The 21840-nt window shown below is 42.5% G+C and overlaps 1 protein-coding gene across 3 annotated transcripts in view; it reads right to left on the bottom strand.

Annotated features, from left to right (window-relative positions):
- FAM177A1 (family with sequence similarity 177 member A1) overlaps positions 1-21840 on the bottom strand; it is a 26017-nt gene continuing 4177 nt past the window's right edge. For 2 of the 3 annotated variants that reach the window (XM_019551322.1, XM_019551325.1), the window contains exons 2-5: positions 14687-14863; positions 6023-6089; positions 3337-3434; positions 1-2604 (exon numbers count right to left, since the gene is read on the bottom strand). In XM_019551322.1, the coding sequence (XP_019406867.1) occupies positions 2392-2604; positions 3337-3434; positions 6023-6089; positions 14687-14863 (555 nt within the window). In that variant the 3' untranslated portion in view covers positions 1-2391. Of the gene's footprint in view, positions 2605-3336; positions 3435-6022; positions 6090-14686; positions 14867-21840 lie in introns of all 3 variants that reach the window. The other variant, XM_019551324.1, reaches the window with a different exon arrangement.

The following is a 21840-nucleotide window of genomic DNA, read 5'->3' as shown; positions in this document are numbered from 1 at the left end:
TTAGTTTGAAATTATATTAAATATAAAATAACCAGTAATTTAATGCATTTACAGAAGTTAAAGTAACCACTTTTATACAGTTTACATAAACTGAAGGAAGGATTAAGGTATTAAGGCATAGTGAATCATATACCATTTCATACAAATAAGTTTAACTCATGGCAGTGAGAGCATTCCCTGGTCAACGCAACAGAAAGTACAAGAAAACTGACAGTAGTGCAGATGATACCGATATGTTCCTGGCAGAAAAGGCTCAACACACCTTCTCCTTCAGCAGTACATCTTGTTTACAGATAAGTACTATGAGCCTTTGCCCTTAGAAGATACCACTTTGACAACTTAAGCTCTATTCAGTTTTTCTGTCCCTCCCGCATCTGTTTCTAAGGTGGGTTTTTCCCCCCATCCATAGCTGACTGACTGTTTCTTGCAGATGCTCATTGCCAAAGAGTAACAGTTAACAAACTAGCAGCATCCAATTTAGTCAAAATTTGAGAGATAACAAACGGGGCCTCAAGGCAACACGTTTGCTAGTTAGAATACAAGGAGAGGTACTCTTCCACTCTCAGCCCCTTTAGGCTGCTGGAATAGTATAAAAGGACCAGAAAAGACGTAAGGTGCAACTCCCCCTGCACAAAAACTCTAGAGCTGCCTCAGGCAGTTATGGAATCTCCAATAAAGTGGGTGTACAGGAGCTGCTTACAGTACCATGGCCAAGGAAGACTGGCACAGGTTATGGAAGCCTCTAGGGACCAGGGAATCAAAAATAAGCGGTCAACTCCACCTAGACCGTACTGCTAAGATGCAGAGTATAAATTCTTACTCAAGTGTCCTAAGAGTGTCCTAAGCTTTAGGAAACCTGAATAAAGACTAGGAGGTTTTCATTTAAATTAATTTTTAGTCACATGACAAAATTAGTGAAAGAGACTGTAGACCACATGGGATACTTTTAATGAACATTTTGCAGTGATTATGTCTGAGAGCCCTCATAAAGCAGTCGCATCCAATTGTCCTGACATAAACTGTTTCTCTTGTGAGCTGGGATGGAAAGATGATTACTGTAGGTAACTGTTCTCCCCTTATTTGCTACTTACATCTAGTTTTTGAAACAGGAGCATTTCCAATACAAAATTGTAAATTTGGAAATGTTAAGACAAGCCTTGTCCTAATCTCACTTAAATAGCTTTTATAATAAATCCTCTCCCCTGAATTTCTTTCAGAATAATCTTAATTCTTGAGTAATAGTTAGGTTTTTGTTGGGTTTTTTTTTTTTTTAAATGGAAGCCATTACCAATACTGAAAATAAGCCTGTATTTTCTTTGAGTTTTTTCTTCTTTCTTTAATACTTGAAAGAAAATGGTTACAAAAATGAATTCCTCACTAAGCTATTTGTCATGACATGCAAATATTCTATTCAGGTAACAATGTGGGGAATTTACAGCATCATTTAAGCAGTGCCTTAAGAAGTCACCCCTTACTGAGTCTTTCCAGTAGACCAAAATTAGTCAAATAGCACACTTTAGGTATAGGTAAATGCTTTACACAGAATGTCTTCCAAACAATTTTTGACAATTGCAGTTTAATTCAAACCCAGGAGTCCAATCTCAATTTACTTCCTAGAACCATTACAGCCTATTGAGACTATGTATTTGACTGTCTATTAAACCTCTTCCTTACAAACGGTGAGAATGTGCTTCACACAGTTGATGCTAGTACTGTTCTTTACCAGGCAACAGAATTAATCTGAGCACTGCTAACCTCCATGGCTGATGCAGTGTTAGCTGAGCAAGTTCTGAATAGAGCTTACAACCTCCTTTTATAAGAGGTGGTTTTTTTCATCAGGCACATGTGGAGCCACCTTTAGTTTAAAGCTTGTGACTAAGAAATAAATACATTAAATGGTGACAATAAATAGGGAAACTGTGAATTTGGAAGTCATTAAGATACCTTGCGAAGCTATAGGCAATCAGTTCCAATTAGTCAGACAATCTAGTCTTAGAGAGCTAAGTTTCAACAACATTGTATAAATACAAAACAGGCTATTAAAAGGTAGAAAATAGTATTCTGTCTTCAATCCACAGGTGTCAGAGGTGTGCTACATGCTCAGTGAAAACACTAGAGACATTTTTTACCTGCTGAATGGAAGATCAGAGCACTGCCTTTCAATTTGGATTGGATGTTTTATAGCCCACCAGTTTCGATACACAGATCAGTTTGGCAGACTGTCAGCTTTCATTAGACAGATGTGGACTGAACAGACATTACTTGGCTCTCTCCTGACCACTATGAACTTTAAGAGTTTGTTCCTCTGAACAAGTATAGTAAGAATTTTCCAACATCTTTATTGCCAGTTTAAAAAGCTGGACATTTTACATTACATAGGAGCCATACGTTTTAAGTAGGGACAGGAGTTAAGTCCTGTTTACTTTCCACAATTGACTCGCAGTCTCCCTCAGTTTCAAAATTGAGGTTCACAAATGAGCTACATGACGTTGCCTCAGGTTGATCTGTCTGGACAGGTGTCTCATCCTGTGACTTGTTGTGCTGGTCTTGATAACGTCTCTCTGCTTCTTCTGACATTTTGTTCTCCTCTTCCTCCTCTTCCTCCTAAAAAAAAGAATTCCACAGGTTCCAATACTGCCTATACATTTATCCCAGCTCCTTCAGCTTCTAAAAACATCTTTGGGTTTTCAAAAAAATCAAAAGTATTTTTGAAAGAGGTAATCAAAGAAAGCAAAACATTTACAAGTCGGTGGTCTAGTCTGTCAATCAGTTACTGTTTTTTAGTCTCGCTTTTTGCTGTCTCTCAAAACTCAAGCTGAAGGGCCGAAGCTTTCTACACATGGCAACAAGATGTGCATAAACAGTCTGTCTGACTGGATAAACCAACTGTGTGTCAACAGCAAGTCTGATGTTTCTATGACCTTTTATATAAAACTTTTTGTTTTAAAAAGAGCACTTAAAATCTGTTATAAAATGCCAAATTGCCCATTATGTGCTTTGGAATATTCCAATCTCAAGAGTTCAAGAAACTGTCATTCTGAAAGTGTTCATAGTGATATTTTAACTATGTGAAACTAGGTAGATCTCATAATTTAAAAGCACACATTAAAAACTGAACTTCCAGTTCTTGACAGATTTACACCAGATCTAGAAATTGCTCTATTTGAGTCTCAGGAAATGGATGTAGCAGTGACTAGTAGCCCATAGGGAAGTGAAGAGATTCTGAAAGGTAAGGAAGCCTGAAAGCTGTCTTTTGAAATTATTTAGAGAAAACTGAATATTAAGAGATGCAATTTATATTTTTTCAAACTTGACAGTATAAAAAAAAATACATACCTCCTTCTTCATCCTGTAATACTCATCAATGGCATACTGGTATTTTGGTGTACTTATCCCCAAAACAGATGCAATCTTTTCCCCAAGGAAATCACACACTGAAAATAAAGAGAGAAAAGCTTTTATATGGAGTCTTTATATTTAATTTGCAGAGTTCTTAAGGGAAGTTCTACCTTAAAAGATCTTCCCAAGATCTTGTCCCTTGTTTGTGAGTTGTAACTACTTAATTTAATGGCAAAAATATCTATTCACCATTTATTGCAGCTTGTAGTACAGGGCCAGCCTAGCTGGGAAACCCTACCCCTTAGGCATGGTGTGTCAAAGATACAGCCCATGGGCCTGCCTGATCTGCCCCATGGAGCCCCATCATCTGGCCCCTGGTGCTGCCCCTGGGTCCAGAGTTCACCCACATGCAGCACCTGCCCTGGATCTATACTGCAAGCTGCACCTCCTGCAGCCAGTTCACAGTGGGCACCACGTGCAGCATGGGTCCTGGACTGGCTGGAGTGGGCACTGCATGCAGCATAAGTCCCAGACTGGCCCCACATGGGCACCCTATGCAGTACAGACCCAGACCAGCCAGAGCTAGTGCTGCGCATGCTGGATCTGGCACGGTGGGGGAAGGGAGAAGGGCAGGTCCATCAGCCCAATCTGGCTCGTGGGGCCAACCACACACCAGTTATCTGGGTGGACCGCCCCCGCTTATCTGGTGTGAGGGAAACTGTTTATTAAGTTCCAGTTAGTTTCACCTGTGCCCACAAAAACTGGAGTTGCACAGATGTCTGTCCCAGAAAGCAGAATCTGTGTGTTCAGTAACTGTGCAAAAAGAAAAGACTCCAGCTTGCAGCCAGGTCCCATTTGCAAGAGCAGCAGTTCAAGAAGCATTTTTTTTTTTTTTTTTTTTAAGCACATTTAATGTAGAAAACAGAAACAAGAACACAGAACTTCACAGTGCCATTTTCAGAGAGGAAATGTACTTGAATGTGTAAATTCACTGAATGATCAGTCTCAACACACCATGTCTTTCATCTATAAAATTATGCACATAAATTTATTAACATATCTTGTTATCATAACTGTGTGCTGCTATTTCTAAAAATGCTGGAATGAATGAACATGCAGGAGACACAGGAAGTTAATGAAAAGAACTGAATAATACGAACATCTGACTGCAAATAAGCTACCTTTAATTTCGTAATGCAGCACTTCTGCTTTAATGGATCCCAGGGCAGAATAAAACAAGCCTGAGTATAAAGGTTAGATTTAAAATTTGCCCATCAAATGTCTTGAGCAACACTTGCAGCCTACTAATGTGAAAGACTCAGAATATATATACACTGATAAATGCAGATTCTGGGCCAACAGCCACTTAACACTATGCACTCTATATTGCTGCACTGATAAATGGTTCTTGATCTCTGTTTTCACAGTTCAAGTCACCAAAGGCTACCTTTTGCTTCCCTTCTAACAAAGGGACAGACCCAGGGCCAGAATGCCTGCAGCACAGGGTACCACAGCCAAGGAAAGCATAAATTCATAACAAAAGGACCATAAACTGCTTAGTTAATTAACATCCTCTGATTAAAAGAACTGAGAAACCAGCAGCTGGATAATTCTTCAATGGAACATACCACCAAGGAGGTAGAATTACACTTGATTTTAGCTTAACAAGATAGGCTGTACAAAAGATACAATGGACCAATGAGTCAACAAGTCAGTTCCTTCATAGTGAGACAGAACAAGCCTGCAGAAAGCCAATTGATACTCCTTGGACTAGCTTACACATTCAAATACATTTCCTCTCTGAAAATGGCACTGTGAAGTTCTGTGTTCTTGTTTCTGTTTTCTACATGTGCTTACTTGTAAAGTAGAAAATGCTTGTTGACCTGCTGCTCTTGCAAATGGGACCTGCAAGAAGAACCAATAGCACACATACAGGCTGAGGAACTCCCCTCTTGCCAGCACAGAGACAGAAAAGGATCCTGGAGTCATTATTGACTCAAAGATGAACATGGGCCGCCAATGTGGGAATGCAGACAGAAAGGCTAACCGCACCTTGTCATGCATCCACAGATGCATCACGAGCAGGTCCAAGAAGGTGATCCTCCCCCTCTATGCGACATTGCTCAGGCCCCAGTTGGAGTGCTGCGTCCAATTCTGGGTGCCGCACTTCAGGAGGGATGTGGACAACATGGAGAGGGTCCAGGGGAGGGCCACTCACATGATCAGGGGGCAGCAGGGCATGTCCTATTAGGATAGGCTATGGGATCTGAACCTGTTCAGCCTCCACAAGAGGAGGCTGAGAGGGGATCTGGTGGCCGTCTATAAACTTGCCAAGGAAGACCAGCAGGCAATAGGAGAGTCCCTGTTCCCCCGAGCACTATCGGGAGTAACAAGGAACAATGGCCATAAGCTGACAGAGCAGATTCAGGCTGGATATCAGGAGGTACTACTTGACAGTCAGGGCAGCTAGGATCTGGAACCAACTTACAAGGGAAGTGGTGCTCGCTCCTACCCTGGGATCTTTAAGAGGAGGCTAGACAATCACCTTGCTGGGGTTGTTTGACCCAAGTACTCTTTCCTGCCAAGGCAGGGGGTCAGACTTGATGATCTGCTCAGGTCCCTTCCGACCCTACTAACTATGAAACTATGACTAGTTTGCCTTAAAATATAAATTAACCAATACCTGATAAGGTTGATGTAGCAACTCTCAGCATTTGAAACCACAAATAGGGTCCCCAAGTAAGCGTTGTCTGTAATGATAATCATAATTTTTATTACACAAGATAGACTGATCATGCAAGAAAAAGAAACCATTAGATATAGAGACAGAAATTATGCAGGAGAAGTAACAGGAAAAATCTCTTGCCCTGTTCCTCTAACGTGGACTCGGGTCTCAAAGATTTCTTAAATTAGTTTCTCCAGCAGGCAGTCCTGGCAGCTGGAATTATTCCTTAAGCACAGGAGTTTCCTAGACCAAATTTCTCCTCAAGAAGGATCACTTAAATACGTTAAAGAGGTATGTCTTCATCTTTATTTTTCTATTCAGTTTTCAGGGAGCATGTGTATTATGCCAGTGATTTCCTCCCCCTCAGACAGACTGTCAAATTAGGTTTCCTTCCTAATTCAAGATTATAATTCAAGGAGGATAACAATTTATATAACTTTGCATATGATTTAAGATAAAATTCTAATCATATTTTTTCTCAACTATTATTCATATTTTTCACTTTCTTGAAATGAATGAATCTCTGCATGGGATTTCCTTCTTTCAAAGACCCTGGTCTGAGAAATGGGATTTTCCTGTTAAGTGTTTTTTCCTCTGAAACGCAACTGGTTATTTTTTGAAGGTTAACCTCTACTTAGGTGAATGCTGAGAGTCTTGCCACTTTTGTGTTTGATAAAAATGCATGCCAGTTCAGTTCTAGGTTCATATTCTAGAGCAATGATTCTCAAGCAGGGTGATGTGGCACCTCCAGCTGCCCTGAGAAAACCATTCAGAGGTCCTGCGGGGTGCAACATAATGTTAGCACTTCTGGACCGCAAACATGTTTCACAACATAAACCCAGAGATTTCAAGAAGGAATCCAGTGTTAAAAAACATTCTGACCTGTTGTGGTCTTTCAAGTTCTTTGCAAAAGAAGAATTGCTCTATTTTTTGGTTGTCAAAAATGAGTGAAAACTAAGAGCTGGCACTTTCCAGGAGGTGCCAAGTCTCTTGAGTGTGTCTCAAGTCTTAAAAGGTCCAGAGCCACTGTTCTAGAGACTAGCCTCCACTCCTGTAAGCCAGGCTTTCTCTGAGGTGTGAACAGCCATAGTCTGAAGAGGAACATGTCTGATATCTGATACAGCAATCACATTCACTGCCCACTTTGACACATTATAAAAATACAAGCTACAGTCTATGACAAAAAAAATGATAAAACAGAACATAGATTTAACACTAGCTATGAACAGACTAGAAATGACATCATTTAATCCATGTTTAGGAAGCGTGTATGATACCAAGCAAACCCAAACCAACCCTGCAACTGGATATATCCATGAAACGCACCCTATCTTTTGAAAACAGCAAATGTTATCATCCATGATCCCAGAAGATGATTCATATAAGTAGAGTGACCTTACACACTGCTTTGAAGGTTTTGAATTCTGTCAAACTAACCAGAAAAATGGAACTGCACTGTTCCCACCCCCAGATAATCCCATCTCCTAACAACCTTCCCAGATACACACATAACTATAGCCATCGAGGCACTGAATGTCTGGACTCAGTCTAGCCTTTGGATTCTGTGTCAGTGGCCTGAAGGCGGGAATGGAAGGTGTGGACAACTTCCACTCCTCCATACTCCTGCCTAGGCATACATGTCAAAGGTCCTGATGACCTCTCATGTATACACCATGACCTAGAAGGATCCATGGTTGCCTACTACTCTATTAATAGCCTTCCATTTGTTATAGGGAACTGTTAGAAGATCAAGTGTCAAGAGGATTCTCCAGACAGAGGCAATCTCTAGCTCACTCAGGATTTGAACTTATTAGGGCTTTACAGATCCAAGTGATCACTGGTACAATTGTACTCAGAAGCACACAGGAAGTTAATGCACCTCGGAAACAGCTTCAAGTGGCTGGTACTACAGTCATCCAGCTAGCAGCTTCAGTTAGTACAGGGTGCAGCAAGTTATCATGAGTGTGAACAGCTATCTGACAGTGACAGAAGTACTATGTGTGTAACTATGTCTACAGAAAAATGAACATTACAGAGAAACATGGCATCTACAAGACAGAGAGGACACTGACAATGTCACTAACTGACACCTTGGGGGCATTTGGAAGTCCCAGAGTATGTCTAGGTTTCTAACCTCACTGAGAAAGGATGGGTGCATCTTATGTTCAGTGATTTTGTTAAAAAAACATTTCCAATTTCCAGCTAAGTCTAACCAGAAAGGCGAGAGACTTTCACTATTGGGTGAAGGCACATCTTCGGATTTACTAGAAAATTAGAGATTTCTAATAAACAAAAGAACTTGTCTGAATACATCCATGAAAGTTACCAGCTCATGAATTCAAATGAGTTTTCTTTCTTTATAAACTGTCAGTAGATGGACTTCCTGCTGGAAAGTAGCAGTAAAATAGCAGCTCCCACTGGGACACACCTGTACCAGACCCAATTACAGATTTTTTTCAAACCCCTGACAAACACTGCTAAAAATAAGCCACTGGAAATTTTTTTTTCATATGTTCTTAATGAACAGGCATTTAACTATCCACGATATCAGAACTAATCTCTATAGTTGTAAGACATTTTATACATGTGCACTAGATATTAATGGTTATAAGACCTCCCTCCCCCCATCAACACCTTACACAAAGCCAGCTTTTATCTTACCTTCAACATTTTGCTGATTGCCAAAAAATACATAGTGCCCAGCTTTTTTTTGCTGGAACTCAGGTTTCTAGTTGGCAAAGGATGTGGAAAGCATCCTGCCAAGGTGAAAAGCATAAGCAAAAACAGCTGCTGTCCTGTCTGCACAAAAGCACCTCAAGCTTGTTAATTAAGTTCTCAGTTGGCAGCTGTTCTAACAGCAGTAATTTCTGGGCTTGTTTAGGTGCAGAAGTCAGTAAACTGTGTTAGAAAGGATGTTACTACAGGTAAGAGTAATGGCACTGACAAGGCTCTGTACAGTCCTTCAGAAAAACAAGGCAACAAGGTTAAAAAGCATTCACACAGCGGTCAGGACAAACAGCTTAGAAAGCTTTTTTTTTGTTCAGCGGCAAGAAAAGGTCTGCTTATGCTCCTTATATCCAAAAGAACTGAACTCTTCAGTGCAACAGAAATATAATAAATTAGTTAACATAATATTGTGGTGATGCAAATTCAGATACAACTTAATTGCACCTTGAATTCAGTGGTATGCACAGATTCTTCCAAATCCAACTATAACAGAGTACAGAACTACAAACTGAGTAAGCTAGAAATACCTCTGGGAAAAAAAAATGACCAAGTAACTCGTCACAGAGCCCTTGCTTCCATTACAAAATGAGCCCTCAACGCAAGCACTGCCTTCCCCGGGTCAAGAAAAAAAACCAACAAGTCACCTCTATTTGAATCATTATATCCCATAATCCAAAAGTATCTCAAAGTAGAGAAAAAAAATTAAATGAGAGAGAAGCACATTCAAAATGAAGAGGAAAAAATGTTTCGTGTGAAAGACTAAGAGTATGGAAAAACCCACATTTGGGTTAAAATCCTGCTTTCCTCTCCATCCTACTTGGTCCTTCAGTTAAAACAATAAGATCTTCCAAATCTGCCTCAAGTTCTCCAAAACAATACAACCTTGGTGACAGAGAAGAGTAAGACAGCTACTAGGAAACAGAGTGAACCCTTTCAGAGTAAAGTCAGAAGTATTACTACAAAACAACTCAGTAAACCCTAATTTGAGCAAGAAACACCTAATTTTCTCACACATCACTTGCTCCCGGATCAGATATGCACCTTGTTTTTGGAAGGCACAATGTAGAAAAAAGTTTTTACAGTCAGGAAGCGTGGCAGCCCAGGAGACAGGCTGGGTGAGGTAGCAGGAACTTCCTTGTGTTGTAGGACAGCAACAGGGCTAGGTCCTAGACTCTTGCGAGACTCTTATTTTTTCACTGTAAACAGTTCTTTGTTCAAGTTCCTATAAACAAAGTGTTGTTTCCATCAGGGTTCGAATTACACTTTGACTGGGGTGGGGGGGATGGGAGGGGGTGTTCTGCCAAAAAAAAAAAAATTAAACCAGTTCATTGGAAAAAGCAATCCAATCAGAGACCACCCCCCCCCCCAAGTGATGATTTTCAAATCTTACGGAGGGCTCATCTCTTGGGGTGGGGCTCAGGCCCCCCCCAAGCTTCCCCATAATCCATCCCCTGGTTTCCATACTGCAAGCCTTCAAGATACAACAGACTGCTGCTCCCTTGCCCCGACACATCTTGATTGCTACTTCTGGCACATGCTACAGTGCTCAGCCAATAGTGGCTGTGAGAGGGTTAACACTTGACCCCACCCCTGCTGCTTGCTGAGTCAGAAAGGAGTGGAAGCCATTTTGGCAACTATTAGAGCACAGCACCCCCATGCTTCTGTTCTGGCAAAGAAAAATTTAATTCCCCACTTAAATCATGCTCTGCATTTTGGAGGGTTGATTTTGTAAGGGGGAGGTGAATGGTATGTGAGTGACTATGGTAGCTGTAATTTAAGAAGTAATGAAGGAAATACTTAGATTGGCCCTTAAGCCAATATAAAATGGACATCCACGGAGTGAATTTCAATCTAGAAGTGCAACTGGGGCAGGGTAAGCAGGGCACCAGCCCCAGACGCTAACTAAAATGGGGTGCCAGAATCACCCCTCTCCCTCCAGAGAGTCTTTGTCAAAGAAGGGGAAGCCTGTAGGGGAGGGTGAAAGGGAGGGTCAGCTCCCAGGGAGCCCAGCGACAGGGTTACTGCCAATGGAGTGGAGCAGAGGCTGCTACAGCAGCAGCGGCAAAGTCAGCAGTAGCCCAGGAAGGTAAGTCTTCTCTCTCCCCTGCGCAGCACTCCCCCACCTCTCCACCAGTCTACAGCATTCAGCATACCCCCATGTGCTCAGTAGGCTCACTATGCTCCTGTTTAAATCCCCTATGGCTAAAGAAATCTAGATGATTTCACTAGGATAGTTGGGTCAAGATGAGAAAGTACTTTTTTGGCAATAAAATTTTCCAGTCTGTACTGAAAGACTGATTTGCAACATAAAATACATGCTCACATAACAAGTCAGATGGAGTCAAAAGGTAGTTAAAGTATTTAACTACAGAAGGACTTTTTTACATAAACACAAGTTCTGTCAGCTTACTGCTGGCTATATGAAATGAGTTTCAAAACGCCCAGCATGACAACAGCCAACATAACTGGCAGCAGAACTGCAGCTACATTAGGGAGACGGCCCTTGCAATACTGCCTCTGCAATTAAAACCACTTCACTGTGGACTATGCTGAAGTCAACAGTTCATTATATTACAAAGTGAACTACAGCAAGGAACATCACTTAAATATATTATTAGCTCTGTTATCTGAAAAACAGGAAATTGATAGGAGCTTATGAATTCCTGACCCTACCTATTCTTTTTAAAAACAAAAAGCAGTCAGATTCTGTTTTGGAAGGACAATGCAGTAGCAACCCTCTTGTCATGACAACACATTGAGCAAGACAAGTGTAATTAGATCAGTTAGTCCATTATGGTCTCTTTTAACTTGAAACCATGGAAGAGACCTAAAATCATTAGCCAAAATAAAGCCGAGGAGAACTCAATACATACAAGGAATGAATTTATCTTTTTACAGGTGGAGGTGGCATACCGCAGAACTCCATTTTTGTTGCTCTATTCCAAGAGGGAATAGAGCTTCAGGGTTACTTTGCTTACAGGGAAGGGCACACAGTCATTTTCAGTTTAGTTGCAAAACATTCAGCTTAATTATAATTTCTTTCCAATATGAAAAAAAAAGTTATGTTTTCTTCAGCTCAGCAGAGGACCTGTAAAGCTGCCAATGCCAGCTGAGCTCCAAAATTTTTATGATGTAGAATTTCTATTCAAAGTACTAAATGTACCTTCACTCAAGATGCAATGGACCAGGAGGCATTATTATTTACAACATACCTTTTTTTGTATCCCAGCTGCGATAATGAGTTGTAGACACGCTGGTCTAAACTGACTATTTGATTGTGTGTATAGAAAACCTACAGTACAAAACATTTTTAAAGCAGCTGCTTGCAAAAACATCACGGCTCAGCTTGGACTAGCATGTCTTCAATTAATTTACTCAGTTGGAATACATAAAAACATGCAGCAGGTAACAGCAACCCTTGGTCTAGTTCCCCTTAAGTGAAGTTATAATGAAGCTTACTATATCAAGGTAAAAAGCAGTGAACAATAAGAGCATGTTGTGCTCTATAAGATATTCATATTTTTATTTTAAAAAGTTTAATAAAAAAATAAGGATTAAATAATAGCCTGGGACAAGGGTGGGGGGAAACAAATCTTAACTATGGCACACAATGCTTCTCATGCTCACAATGTATAACTAAAAAGCAGGAAGAACATCACATAGCCATTCAAACATGCAGGATTAACAAATGCTTTGATGTTGCTAAAAACCTAGTCTTTAGTGCCTTTCCTCACCCCAGTGTAGATGGAGAGTGCTATTCAGAGAGGTGCAATTACTGGCCATTGCACAGCCAACTGAACTCAAAAGAAGTCTTAAGCTGACTTTACAGGGCTTTTGATTAGACACTTAAGTGACTTGAAGGACTGTACTGAAGAGCATGCCGTCTTCTTGTATATCGAGTGGTGAGAGAGCAGTGCACCCATCCTTCTTTTTTGCATACAATGTGCTCTCCATTCATAACTCCCATCATACTCATTCTGACATGGTCTCCTGCAGAACCAGAGTAGGAACATTTAAGAGGAGATTTCCACTGGAGAAGACCTGAACTATAGATAACAATTTTGACTTCTTACTACTTGAATACTGCCACATTTGGTAATTTTGTGGCCGTGTTGAAAAAATATTCTTGCGCTTCCTTCCATGGATTCCTTAACAAGAAAAAGGAGATGGGGAAGCTTAAGAGCTGCTATTGACGTTGACATATGTATGGAAGTCTAATACCTTACTGCTAAACCCATGACACTTACACTGTACAGGTTCTGCTGCTTATGCCATCTTACAAACACTGAAGCCATATTCTTTTTCCTTTTCCCCCAAATGTTAACATATCAGCTGAACAGTAACATATTCCAGACCCCACCTGCTCAATACTCATACTATAAATTTCCCCTATGTGTTTATCCCAATACTTCCTCCCTGCAAAGCTTCACCTCTTGCTAGAATCACTGTTTAAGATACCCAAGCTCCTACCCCAGTGCCTTGTATTTGCTTTTTTTCTCCTCTTTATCTAGGTTAACTCAACCCATGGAAAGGAAAAACCTGATTTATAATCTTTGCCCAACCTCCTTCAAACTTCATGGCAACAACACTTCTTAAGAAGGAGACAGACCAAAAACTTGCACCAAAGCTGGGATCCTCTGCTGCAGTCCTACTAGCTTTCTTCACTAACATCACAAATCTTATGGGAGTGACAGGGTTATTGTAGCTACATGACAGTGATACAACTATGCAGCAAAAGCCTCTAATGGGACCTGTACAGCACAAGGCAGCATCATGCAGTGATCCCCTCTGAGCTACCTTTGTACTTGCTACCTCTGGCAAGAAGACCGGTATACCCTGGTTACCATGGTACTTCATCTGGACTAATTAGTTTTGCTGACCAGCTGTCCTGGTTCCATAGTTGGCACATGAAGAACTAGTTTGAGTACCTCTGCACAGTGCTGCCTTATGCCAACTACAATCCAGTTATTGCCCTGGCCAGAAACATTCACAAATGGCTTGGAGTATCTCTGCATGGCACTGCGCTGTGCAGGGCAGACACGCTCCAAATGATGAGCATGTACTAGCTGTCTTCAAGGGAGCGAGACAAACAAATGTGTTTTCCCCTCTCTCCACCTGCAGGCCCTGGGTTACAGACACAAAGAGGAATTTTCTTTTTAAACATGTAGCACAGAACTGGCTCTAATACTTAGGATGCTCCCAATTCCATACCAAATCTCAGAATAAGGATAAGGAAAATTTTTGTTTAAATAAAATGCCAACAGTGAACATCCTGTAGCCTAACCGCACCCTTCGAAATATTATTTCGTATTTTATGAAAGAACTCTATTTTCAACTGCTTTTGCAAGTCATTTACTTTTTTTCTATTTCTGTGCCTCCTTATTATAATGAATGGCTGATTATGTAACTACTACACTGCAAACTGAACTCCTCCAGTTTCAGTGCACATAGATTTCTTGCCTGCGATTTTGTAGCACTGTCAAAGCAAAGGAGTGTCAAACACATTTTCCTTGGGAGCATAGGTGATTCAAGAGGACAATTTCAGAACTGTAAAGATACAGGACCCACTTGTACAGTCTGTGTGTAACCAGTGCCACCAGCTTTACTGGAATTACTCATGTAAATAAAGACAGCAGGAAAGTATTTTTCAAATGTTCCTAATCCCTAGGAGGTTTTATAACAAAGTGATTTCCTGGAAGACCGAAGCAAAGAAGGGAGATCAGATACATCTGTGTTTAAACATCATTCTTCCAGTTCCTACAGTCTATTACCATAACCTGCTAAAATGTAATAATCAGATTTGAATTCAATAATTATTTTTGCACTTTAAATAGACATAAATGTAATCATGACTTGTCCAATACATCACAAATATTGAATTAACAACAAACTTACAGGATCAATGGGAGGCAAGAGGTCTTTTTTCTCTTGCTCATCTTCTTCTTCGTCTGTGCTATATTCTTCCATAGTTTCTCCACTTGCAAAGTGAATTACCCTTCTTGGAATTTTCTTCTTCTTCCCTATGATTCCTAATTCCACATTCTCAAAGTCTCTATCGCCATTTGAGTGTTGCTGAAAACCAAGAAAAAACCAGTCTCAAACACAAGCTTCTGCAAGATGAACACTGAAAGGAGGAACGGTTTTCCCCAGACTTCACCACATACCTGTCAGCTCACTGATACCCCTGGGACTTCAGCTAGAGATAAAAGGATTCTCTTAAAAAAGGTGATGTGGCTGTAAGGCAACAATTTTGCAACTTTTTCAAGATGAATTTCCCACTTCAAGAAAATTATAGCAATCACATTCATTTCAAATTTGCCATTTTTCTTAAAAAGCCTATACAAACTGAGCAATCACTCAGCTCAAACTGCTCAGACCTTAACAGGACAGGTCTTCTCTTGTTTTTACATATATTGTTCATTAATTTGCCTGCTCACCAGTGTTGACATTTAAAGTATTAGCTTCTGAATTAACATCCACTAAAGGAAATTAAACAATTCAAATGTCACAGCTGTTTCAAATTCAGGCAAACACATCTACAACAGATAAATTCATTTAACATTTTCTAGGTTTCCTTCTCTAACCCTGAAATCTAGCATAAAAAAAAATACAGGTTGAAAAACTGAAGAATAATTAAGAGGCTGCCATGCTGCTTGGGTAAAATACCCTTGCCCCGCTCCCCGCCAGTCTAATCTTTCATGCCCAATTCACAGTGAATGAGAAGGCCCACAGCCCACAGTTGGGAAAATGTGCAATGAAACACAAATTCAGATAGCTGAGTGTGCAATCTATATTATTTGCAAAGACGAATGAATGTTAAAGACTTCCTTGTTCTTCCTAACAAACTCTCCTTCCTCAACAGGGTTTTTGAAGCCTTCTGTAGTGTTCTATAGAGTTCTGCTAAACAAGCTACAGAACTAAAACACCAGCCAGTAGCAAAAAAAAAAAAGACTTAATAAAGCAGCTGGATGAGCTGAAATCAGGGAATGACTTTGGAGGAACCGAAGGCAGTGGACATGCATATTATGCGCAGGGATCTGGGTTTTCCATTTCCCACGGGAAAAAGGAAAACACTATAGATTTCCCCTTTTACCTAAGAAAAATACAGATTTTTCATTTTAATGGAGAAACCTGCTTCCCCACACTTCTTAAAGTCACCTCAGTGGATTTTGTTGATTTTGGTGGGGTTTTTTTGCAGTGAGGAGGAGTGGGTGCTTATAGGCTAGGCAGTGCTACGCTGGTTAGCACTACAGATGAAAGGGACTTTGGGGTTGTGGTTGACCACAAGATAAACATGAGCCTTCAACGTGATGCTGTGGCTAGCAAAGCGAGCAAAACACTGGTTTGCATCCACAGATGCTTCTCAAGCAGATCCCGAGACGTCATTCTCCCACTGTACTTGGCCTTGGTGAAGCCACAGCTGGAGTACTGCATCCAGTTTTGGGCTCCACAATTCAAAAAGGATGTGGAGAAGCTTGAGAGGGTGCAGAGGAGAGCCATGCGCATGATCAGGTCAGGAAAACAGACCTTATGACAGGCTGAGAGCTGTGGGGCTATTCAGCCTGGAAAAACGCAGGTTCAGGGGTGATCTGGTGGCCACCTGTAAGTTTATCAGGGGTGCTCATCAGGATCTGGGGGAACAACTATTCACCAGACAACCCAAGGGATGACAAGATTGAATGGTCACAAACTCTGTCGCAACCGATTTGGGCCGGACACAAGAACGAACTTCTTCACTGTCCGAGCCCCCAAGGTTTGGAACAGACTGCCGCCAGAGGCAGTTCAAGTGCCCGCTTTGAATGCCTTCAAAACATTTAGATGCTTATCTTGCTGGGATCCTATGATACCTGCTGACTTCCTGCCCCTGAGGCAGGGGGCTGGACTTGATGATCCTCCGGGGGTCCCTTCCAGCCCAAATGTCTATGAAATCTATGCAATGGGACTAGAAATCTCTCTCCTTCGTAGAAAACTGCAAAGAACTCGCTTGGATTTTTTTTTCCCCTCCCTCCCACGAGGGCAACCAGCACGGTTTCATTGGGGCAGGTCATGACAGACCAACCTGATTGCCTTTTATGATCAAGTCACAAAAGCACTGGAAGCAGGTGTTGCCGTGGACATAGTCTTTCTGGACTTCAGCAAGGCCTTCGACACCATCTCCCACCCCATCCTCATTAAAAAAACTAAGCAACTGTGGCATTGATGCCTACACAGTTAGATGGATTGCAGATTGGCTGAAGGGTCGTACTCAGAGGGTGGTGGTGGATGGGTCATATTCGAGCTGGGAGGAAGTGGGCAGCGGAGTCCTCCAGGGCTCGGTCCTTGGGCTCGCGCTGTTCAATCTCTTTATCAGCAATTTGGACGACAGGGTTTAAATTTGCTGATGATACCAAAATTTGGGGTGAGGTGAGCATGCTGGTAGGGAGGGAAAGACTGCAGCAAGACCTGGATAGGTTACAGGGGTGAGCTAACAAAAACAGGATGCGTTTCAATACTGACAAGTGCAGGGTGCTGTACTTGGGCAGCAGTAACCAGCAGCACAATTATAAGATGGGAAACTCCCTTCTTGAGAGCACGGGGGCAGAAAGGGATCTTGGAGTCATTACTGACTCCAGGATGACCATGGGCTGACAATGCGAGGTCACAGTTGGCAGGGCTAACCGGACCTTGTCGTGCATCCACAGGTGCATCTCAAATAGGGCCAGGGAGGTGGTCCTCCCCCTCTACACGACACTGGTCAGGCCACAACTGGAGTACTCCGTCCAGTTCTGTGCGCCCCACTTCAGGAGGGATGTGGACAACATTGAGAAGGTCCAGAGGAGGGCCACCCACATGATCTGGGGACAACAGGGCAGACCCTACAATGAGAGACTTCAGGACCTGAACCTGTTCAGCCTTTACAAGAGAAGGCTGAGGGGGGACCTGGTGACTGTCTATAAACTCACTAGGGGGCACCAGAAGGGTTTGGGAGAAACCTTGTTTCCCCTTGCGCCCCCTGGCATAACAAACAATAACAGCCACAAGTTGTTGGAAAGTAGGTTTAGATTAGACATTCATAAGAACTACTTCACAGTCAGGGCAGCTAGGAGCTGGAACCAACTTCCAAGGGAAGTGGTGCTGGCTCCTAACCTGGGGGTCTTTGAGAAGAGGCTTGATGCCTACCTGGCTGGATTCATTTGAGACCCATTTTTTTCCTGCCCAGGCAGGGGGTTGGACTTGAAGATCTACAAGGTCCCTTCCAACCCAACTTCTGTGATTCTATGAAAACTGTGGATTTTGCAGTTTTGCAAACCGCTCTCTGCCAGCTGGCAGAGTTCCAGCCTGGAAGGGGCAGGGGGGAAGCAGGAGGATGGCAGGGGGCGAAGCCTGGGGAGCAGCCTATCAAACAGCCAGGAAAAAAGCTCCTGCAGGTAAGTCTGGTGGGGGGAAGGGGGGATTAAGACCCTCATATTGAGGAAGGGAGGGAGTTGGGCAGGGCTGGGGCTGCTGCCCAGCCTGGGCAGCGCACGAAGCTTGGGGACTGTGGCCGGAATGCGCAGCCGCAGGACCCCAGCGGGGAGTGGGATAGGGTTGCAGGCAGCTTATCAGGGGGCGACCAGTTCCCCACCCCTACACACGCTCCCGGGGGGGGGGCATAAGGGATCCGTGCCACCCACATCTGCGCATGAGGTGGTGGTGGGTGCAGGCTACTGGCTGTGGATTCAGGCTCCCCACCCTCTGCTCTCCCCCAGGGCAGCTGAGTGGGTGGTACCTGCTGCGGCAATGCAAAGTGGGCTTGAGCGGGGAAGCTCCTTATCACTGCAAGACCCACGGTACCCTGGTGAGGCATCCCCTGCCTGCCCCACAGCAGCAGAGGCAGCAGCACAAAGTTGTGTCTCTCGCTGCTGCTGAAGGCAGGGGACGCATCGCCAAGGCAGCACAGAGCCCAAAGTGGCAACGAACTTCCCCACTCTGCCCTTTATTTATAGGTATGTAGCATTTATTTTATTATAGTGATTGAGGCACTAGCAAGATTCCAAATCGCTTTAAAACTATAAATATATCAAGAAAATATTGTGTTCAATTGATACATATACTGTACATATATATACACAGACATATACCAGGCACAGCTGGTGAACTCAGACTGATAGGGAGTGGAGTATCCCATGAGAGCAGGGGGACGGGTTTGCAGCCAGCTGTGAGTGGAGGGGCTGCAGCCGGCAGCGGGGAGGCTGCAACCCACCCCCTGTTCCTGTGAGACGCTCCACCACCCCACCAGTCTGAGTTCACCAGCCACGCCCGACACATACATAGACATATACATAGTGGCATTTCATTTTAATCACAGACCGGGGGCATTTATCAGAGTATTTGCAATTTTTTTTATCAGAGAAAACCAGGATCCCTAGTAATGTGCTACTCCCAGAGAGGAGGAAAGGACACTGAGGTCTTGTGCTACATTTAGTGTGAACAGGTAGGCCAACCCAGTCTTTATTTCCAACCCCAGTAGCAGAGCTGCTCCATAAGATCCCAGGTATTCCCAATGTAGTATTTGCTGCTGCTGCTTTGATAGTGTTGTAGAAGTAGCTCTTTAAATTATTCCTGATTAGTTATTAGGGCAGGCTCCCCAAGTTCTCCTGAACACAAGCAAGAGAAAGGAAATGGCAGTTTTTAACAATCTGAAATTCAACTGAAGTTGAATGCAATTTCATGCGGAAAAAAAATACATTTATTTTGCCTAAACTCATTCTCTTTGAAACTTGGCAAAGCCCTCCTGGCAAGCCAAGGAGGGGATGGAGCTTCTTAAAAAAAGCCTGTCAGAATCTTTTTGAATGGTAAGGTAGGCAAGCTAAAATATCAGGGTTACTACCATGTTTCCTTGTAATAAAAAGTGTCAGCCACATAATAGTAGCCCTGTCTCGTGGACTAATGTCATAGAACTAGCTTCTACGAACTATTTTTTATGTTATTTTTCTGACATGATACAGTGATTCCATTTTTAATTGTTTTATCCAGTAGATAAACAGCTACTGAAGAGCACTGTTTCTTAAGAGCCACTATCGGAAATATTGTGGTAAACAATATAAGCTTGTGCCACAAGCCTCTTCTGACTTTTGGCACGTAAGTCAAATACTTTACATTTCCTATCTATATTTAGCATAACCTATACAGTGCACATCAATATAAAAAGGTGACAAAAATGAGCTCTAATTCCAGGGCTATAGGAACTGTATACTTCTCAATTCCACAGTCTCACTCATAAGAAATACCAACAGAATGGAGAGGGTTCATACCTTAAGAGCATATACAGTAATTCAAGCAATTTGCTAGAATAAGATAACACAGAAGTCAAAGCAATGAGCAGGTAAATAAAGAAATAAATAATGTATTTTAGCAATCATATTATATGGGTGAAAATATTTGGTTCGTATTAGATATTAGACTCCCCTGCACCATGGAACAGGAGCAGGTAGATGACATCTAGTTTGGCTTGTGACAGTCAGGTGTCTTTCTTGCTAAAATATATATATATAAAAAACACAACCAAAACTTGATGTTATCTACCTGCTCTTGTTCCATGGTACAGGGGAGTCTGATCTCCTTTCTAATATTATATCTATCTATATATATCTATATCTATATCATTAAAAATCATTAAAATAATATATCACACACACACCCCTAATGATTTTAATGAAATTAGTTTAATGAATTAATTATATTAATCATTCAGTAATAATTAATCATTTTAATTGTATATATTATTTTAATGATTATTTTATTTTTATGATTCAAAAGGATTCTGACAAACTTTTCTGAGAAGTTCCAGCCTTTCCTTGATTGCCCCTCCTCTCTCTATATATATTATTTTAGCAAGAAAGACACCTGACTCACAAGCCAAACTAGATGTTTATCTACCTGCTCCTGTTCCATGGTGCAGGAAAGTCTGATCTCCTCTCTAATATAGACCAAATAATATCACCCATTTCCAGAACCCAATAATTTTTTGACTGGAGGTGATTCCCACAGAGACATCCAGTCTTTTCTGAAGATCTTAAGTGATGGAGAATGCATCACCTTCCTTGATAATTTGTTCCAACAGGAAAACATACTGGCTCAGGTCCTATAAGATACCTGTTACATCCCAGCTGACACTTGGATAAAGGCAACTGAGTTGTTACTGTAATCAGATGCTATTAAGATCACGAACCTCTAAACACTTTTTTGCATATGCATACAAATAGCCCCTTAGAGTTCAATAGTATTAGTCATGTGTCTAAAATTTCTACAAATGGAATCACTGGTAAGACTGGTACCTTAATGTGTACCTGAGTCAATCAGTATTTGAAAAGAATACTTACATACGGAGTTTACAACAAAGTTGTCTTCCTAGGTGGAGGGTGAAAAACATTTTTGGGGATGTTGAGCGTGCATGCGCATACGCCCCCCCGCCAGCAGGTAAGTCTGTGGGGGAAGGGCTGGGGGAAGGGAAAGGGCTGTGGTGGGGGCATATTGAGGCCCCAGTGGTAAGGGAGGGAGCAGAACACAGGCAGGAGCAGGGGCTGCGGTGAGTGGGGCCCTGGCTGGGCCACGTGGTGGGACAAGCAGAGGCCACATCCGTCCATCTGTCTGTCCATCCATCATCACCCCCCCCCACCCCAATCTGTGCGTGGAGTGGAAGCGGCTGCTGCTACATACTGGGCTTTGAGCCCCGCTGCCCCAAGAACCATGCAACGCCATGTGTCCCGCCACTGGGTGGGCAGGGGGTGTGGCACAGCCCAGCATTGGCAGGCACATGGCGTCAGCCACTCCTGGAACAGCTGCACCCAGGAGCAAAGCAAAGCGCTGGGGCTTTGACCTTCCCCCATCTCACAGCAGTGAGGGAGAGAGTGGGGCTGGGGCTGAGGCAGGCCCTACACAGCCAGAGCAGGGCACAGGATGGAGCTGCAAACAGCTTGTCCAGGATCTGCCCAGCATGAGGAGGGGATGGCAGCTCCCACTACTGCATGCACCCCAGAAGGGCAGATCTAAACATGGGGCAAAGGCAAGTTTCCAGCAGTAGGATGCAC

This window comes from Crocodylus porosus, unplaced genomic scaffold, assembly GCF_001723895.1.
Source record: "Crocodylus porosus isolate Cpor-Errol unplaced genomic scaffold, CroPor_comp1, whole genome shotgun sequence".
NCBI lineage: Eukaryota > Metazoa > Chordata > Crocodylia > Crocodylidae > Crocodylus > Crocodylus porosus.
The sequence above is the reverse complement of the archived record's forward strand: the minus strand, read 5'-3'. Positions and strand labels throughout refer to the sequence as shown.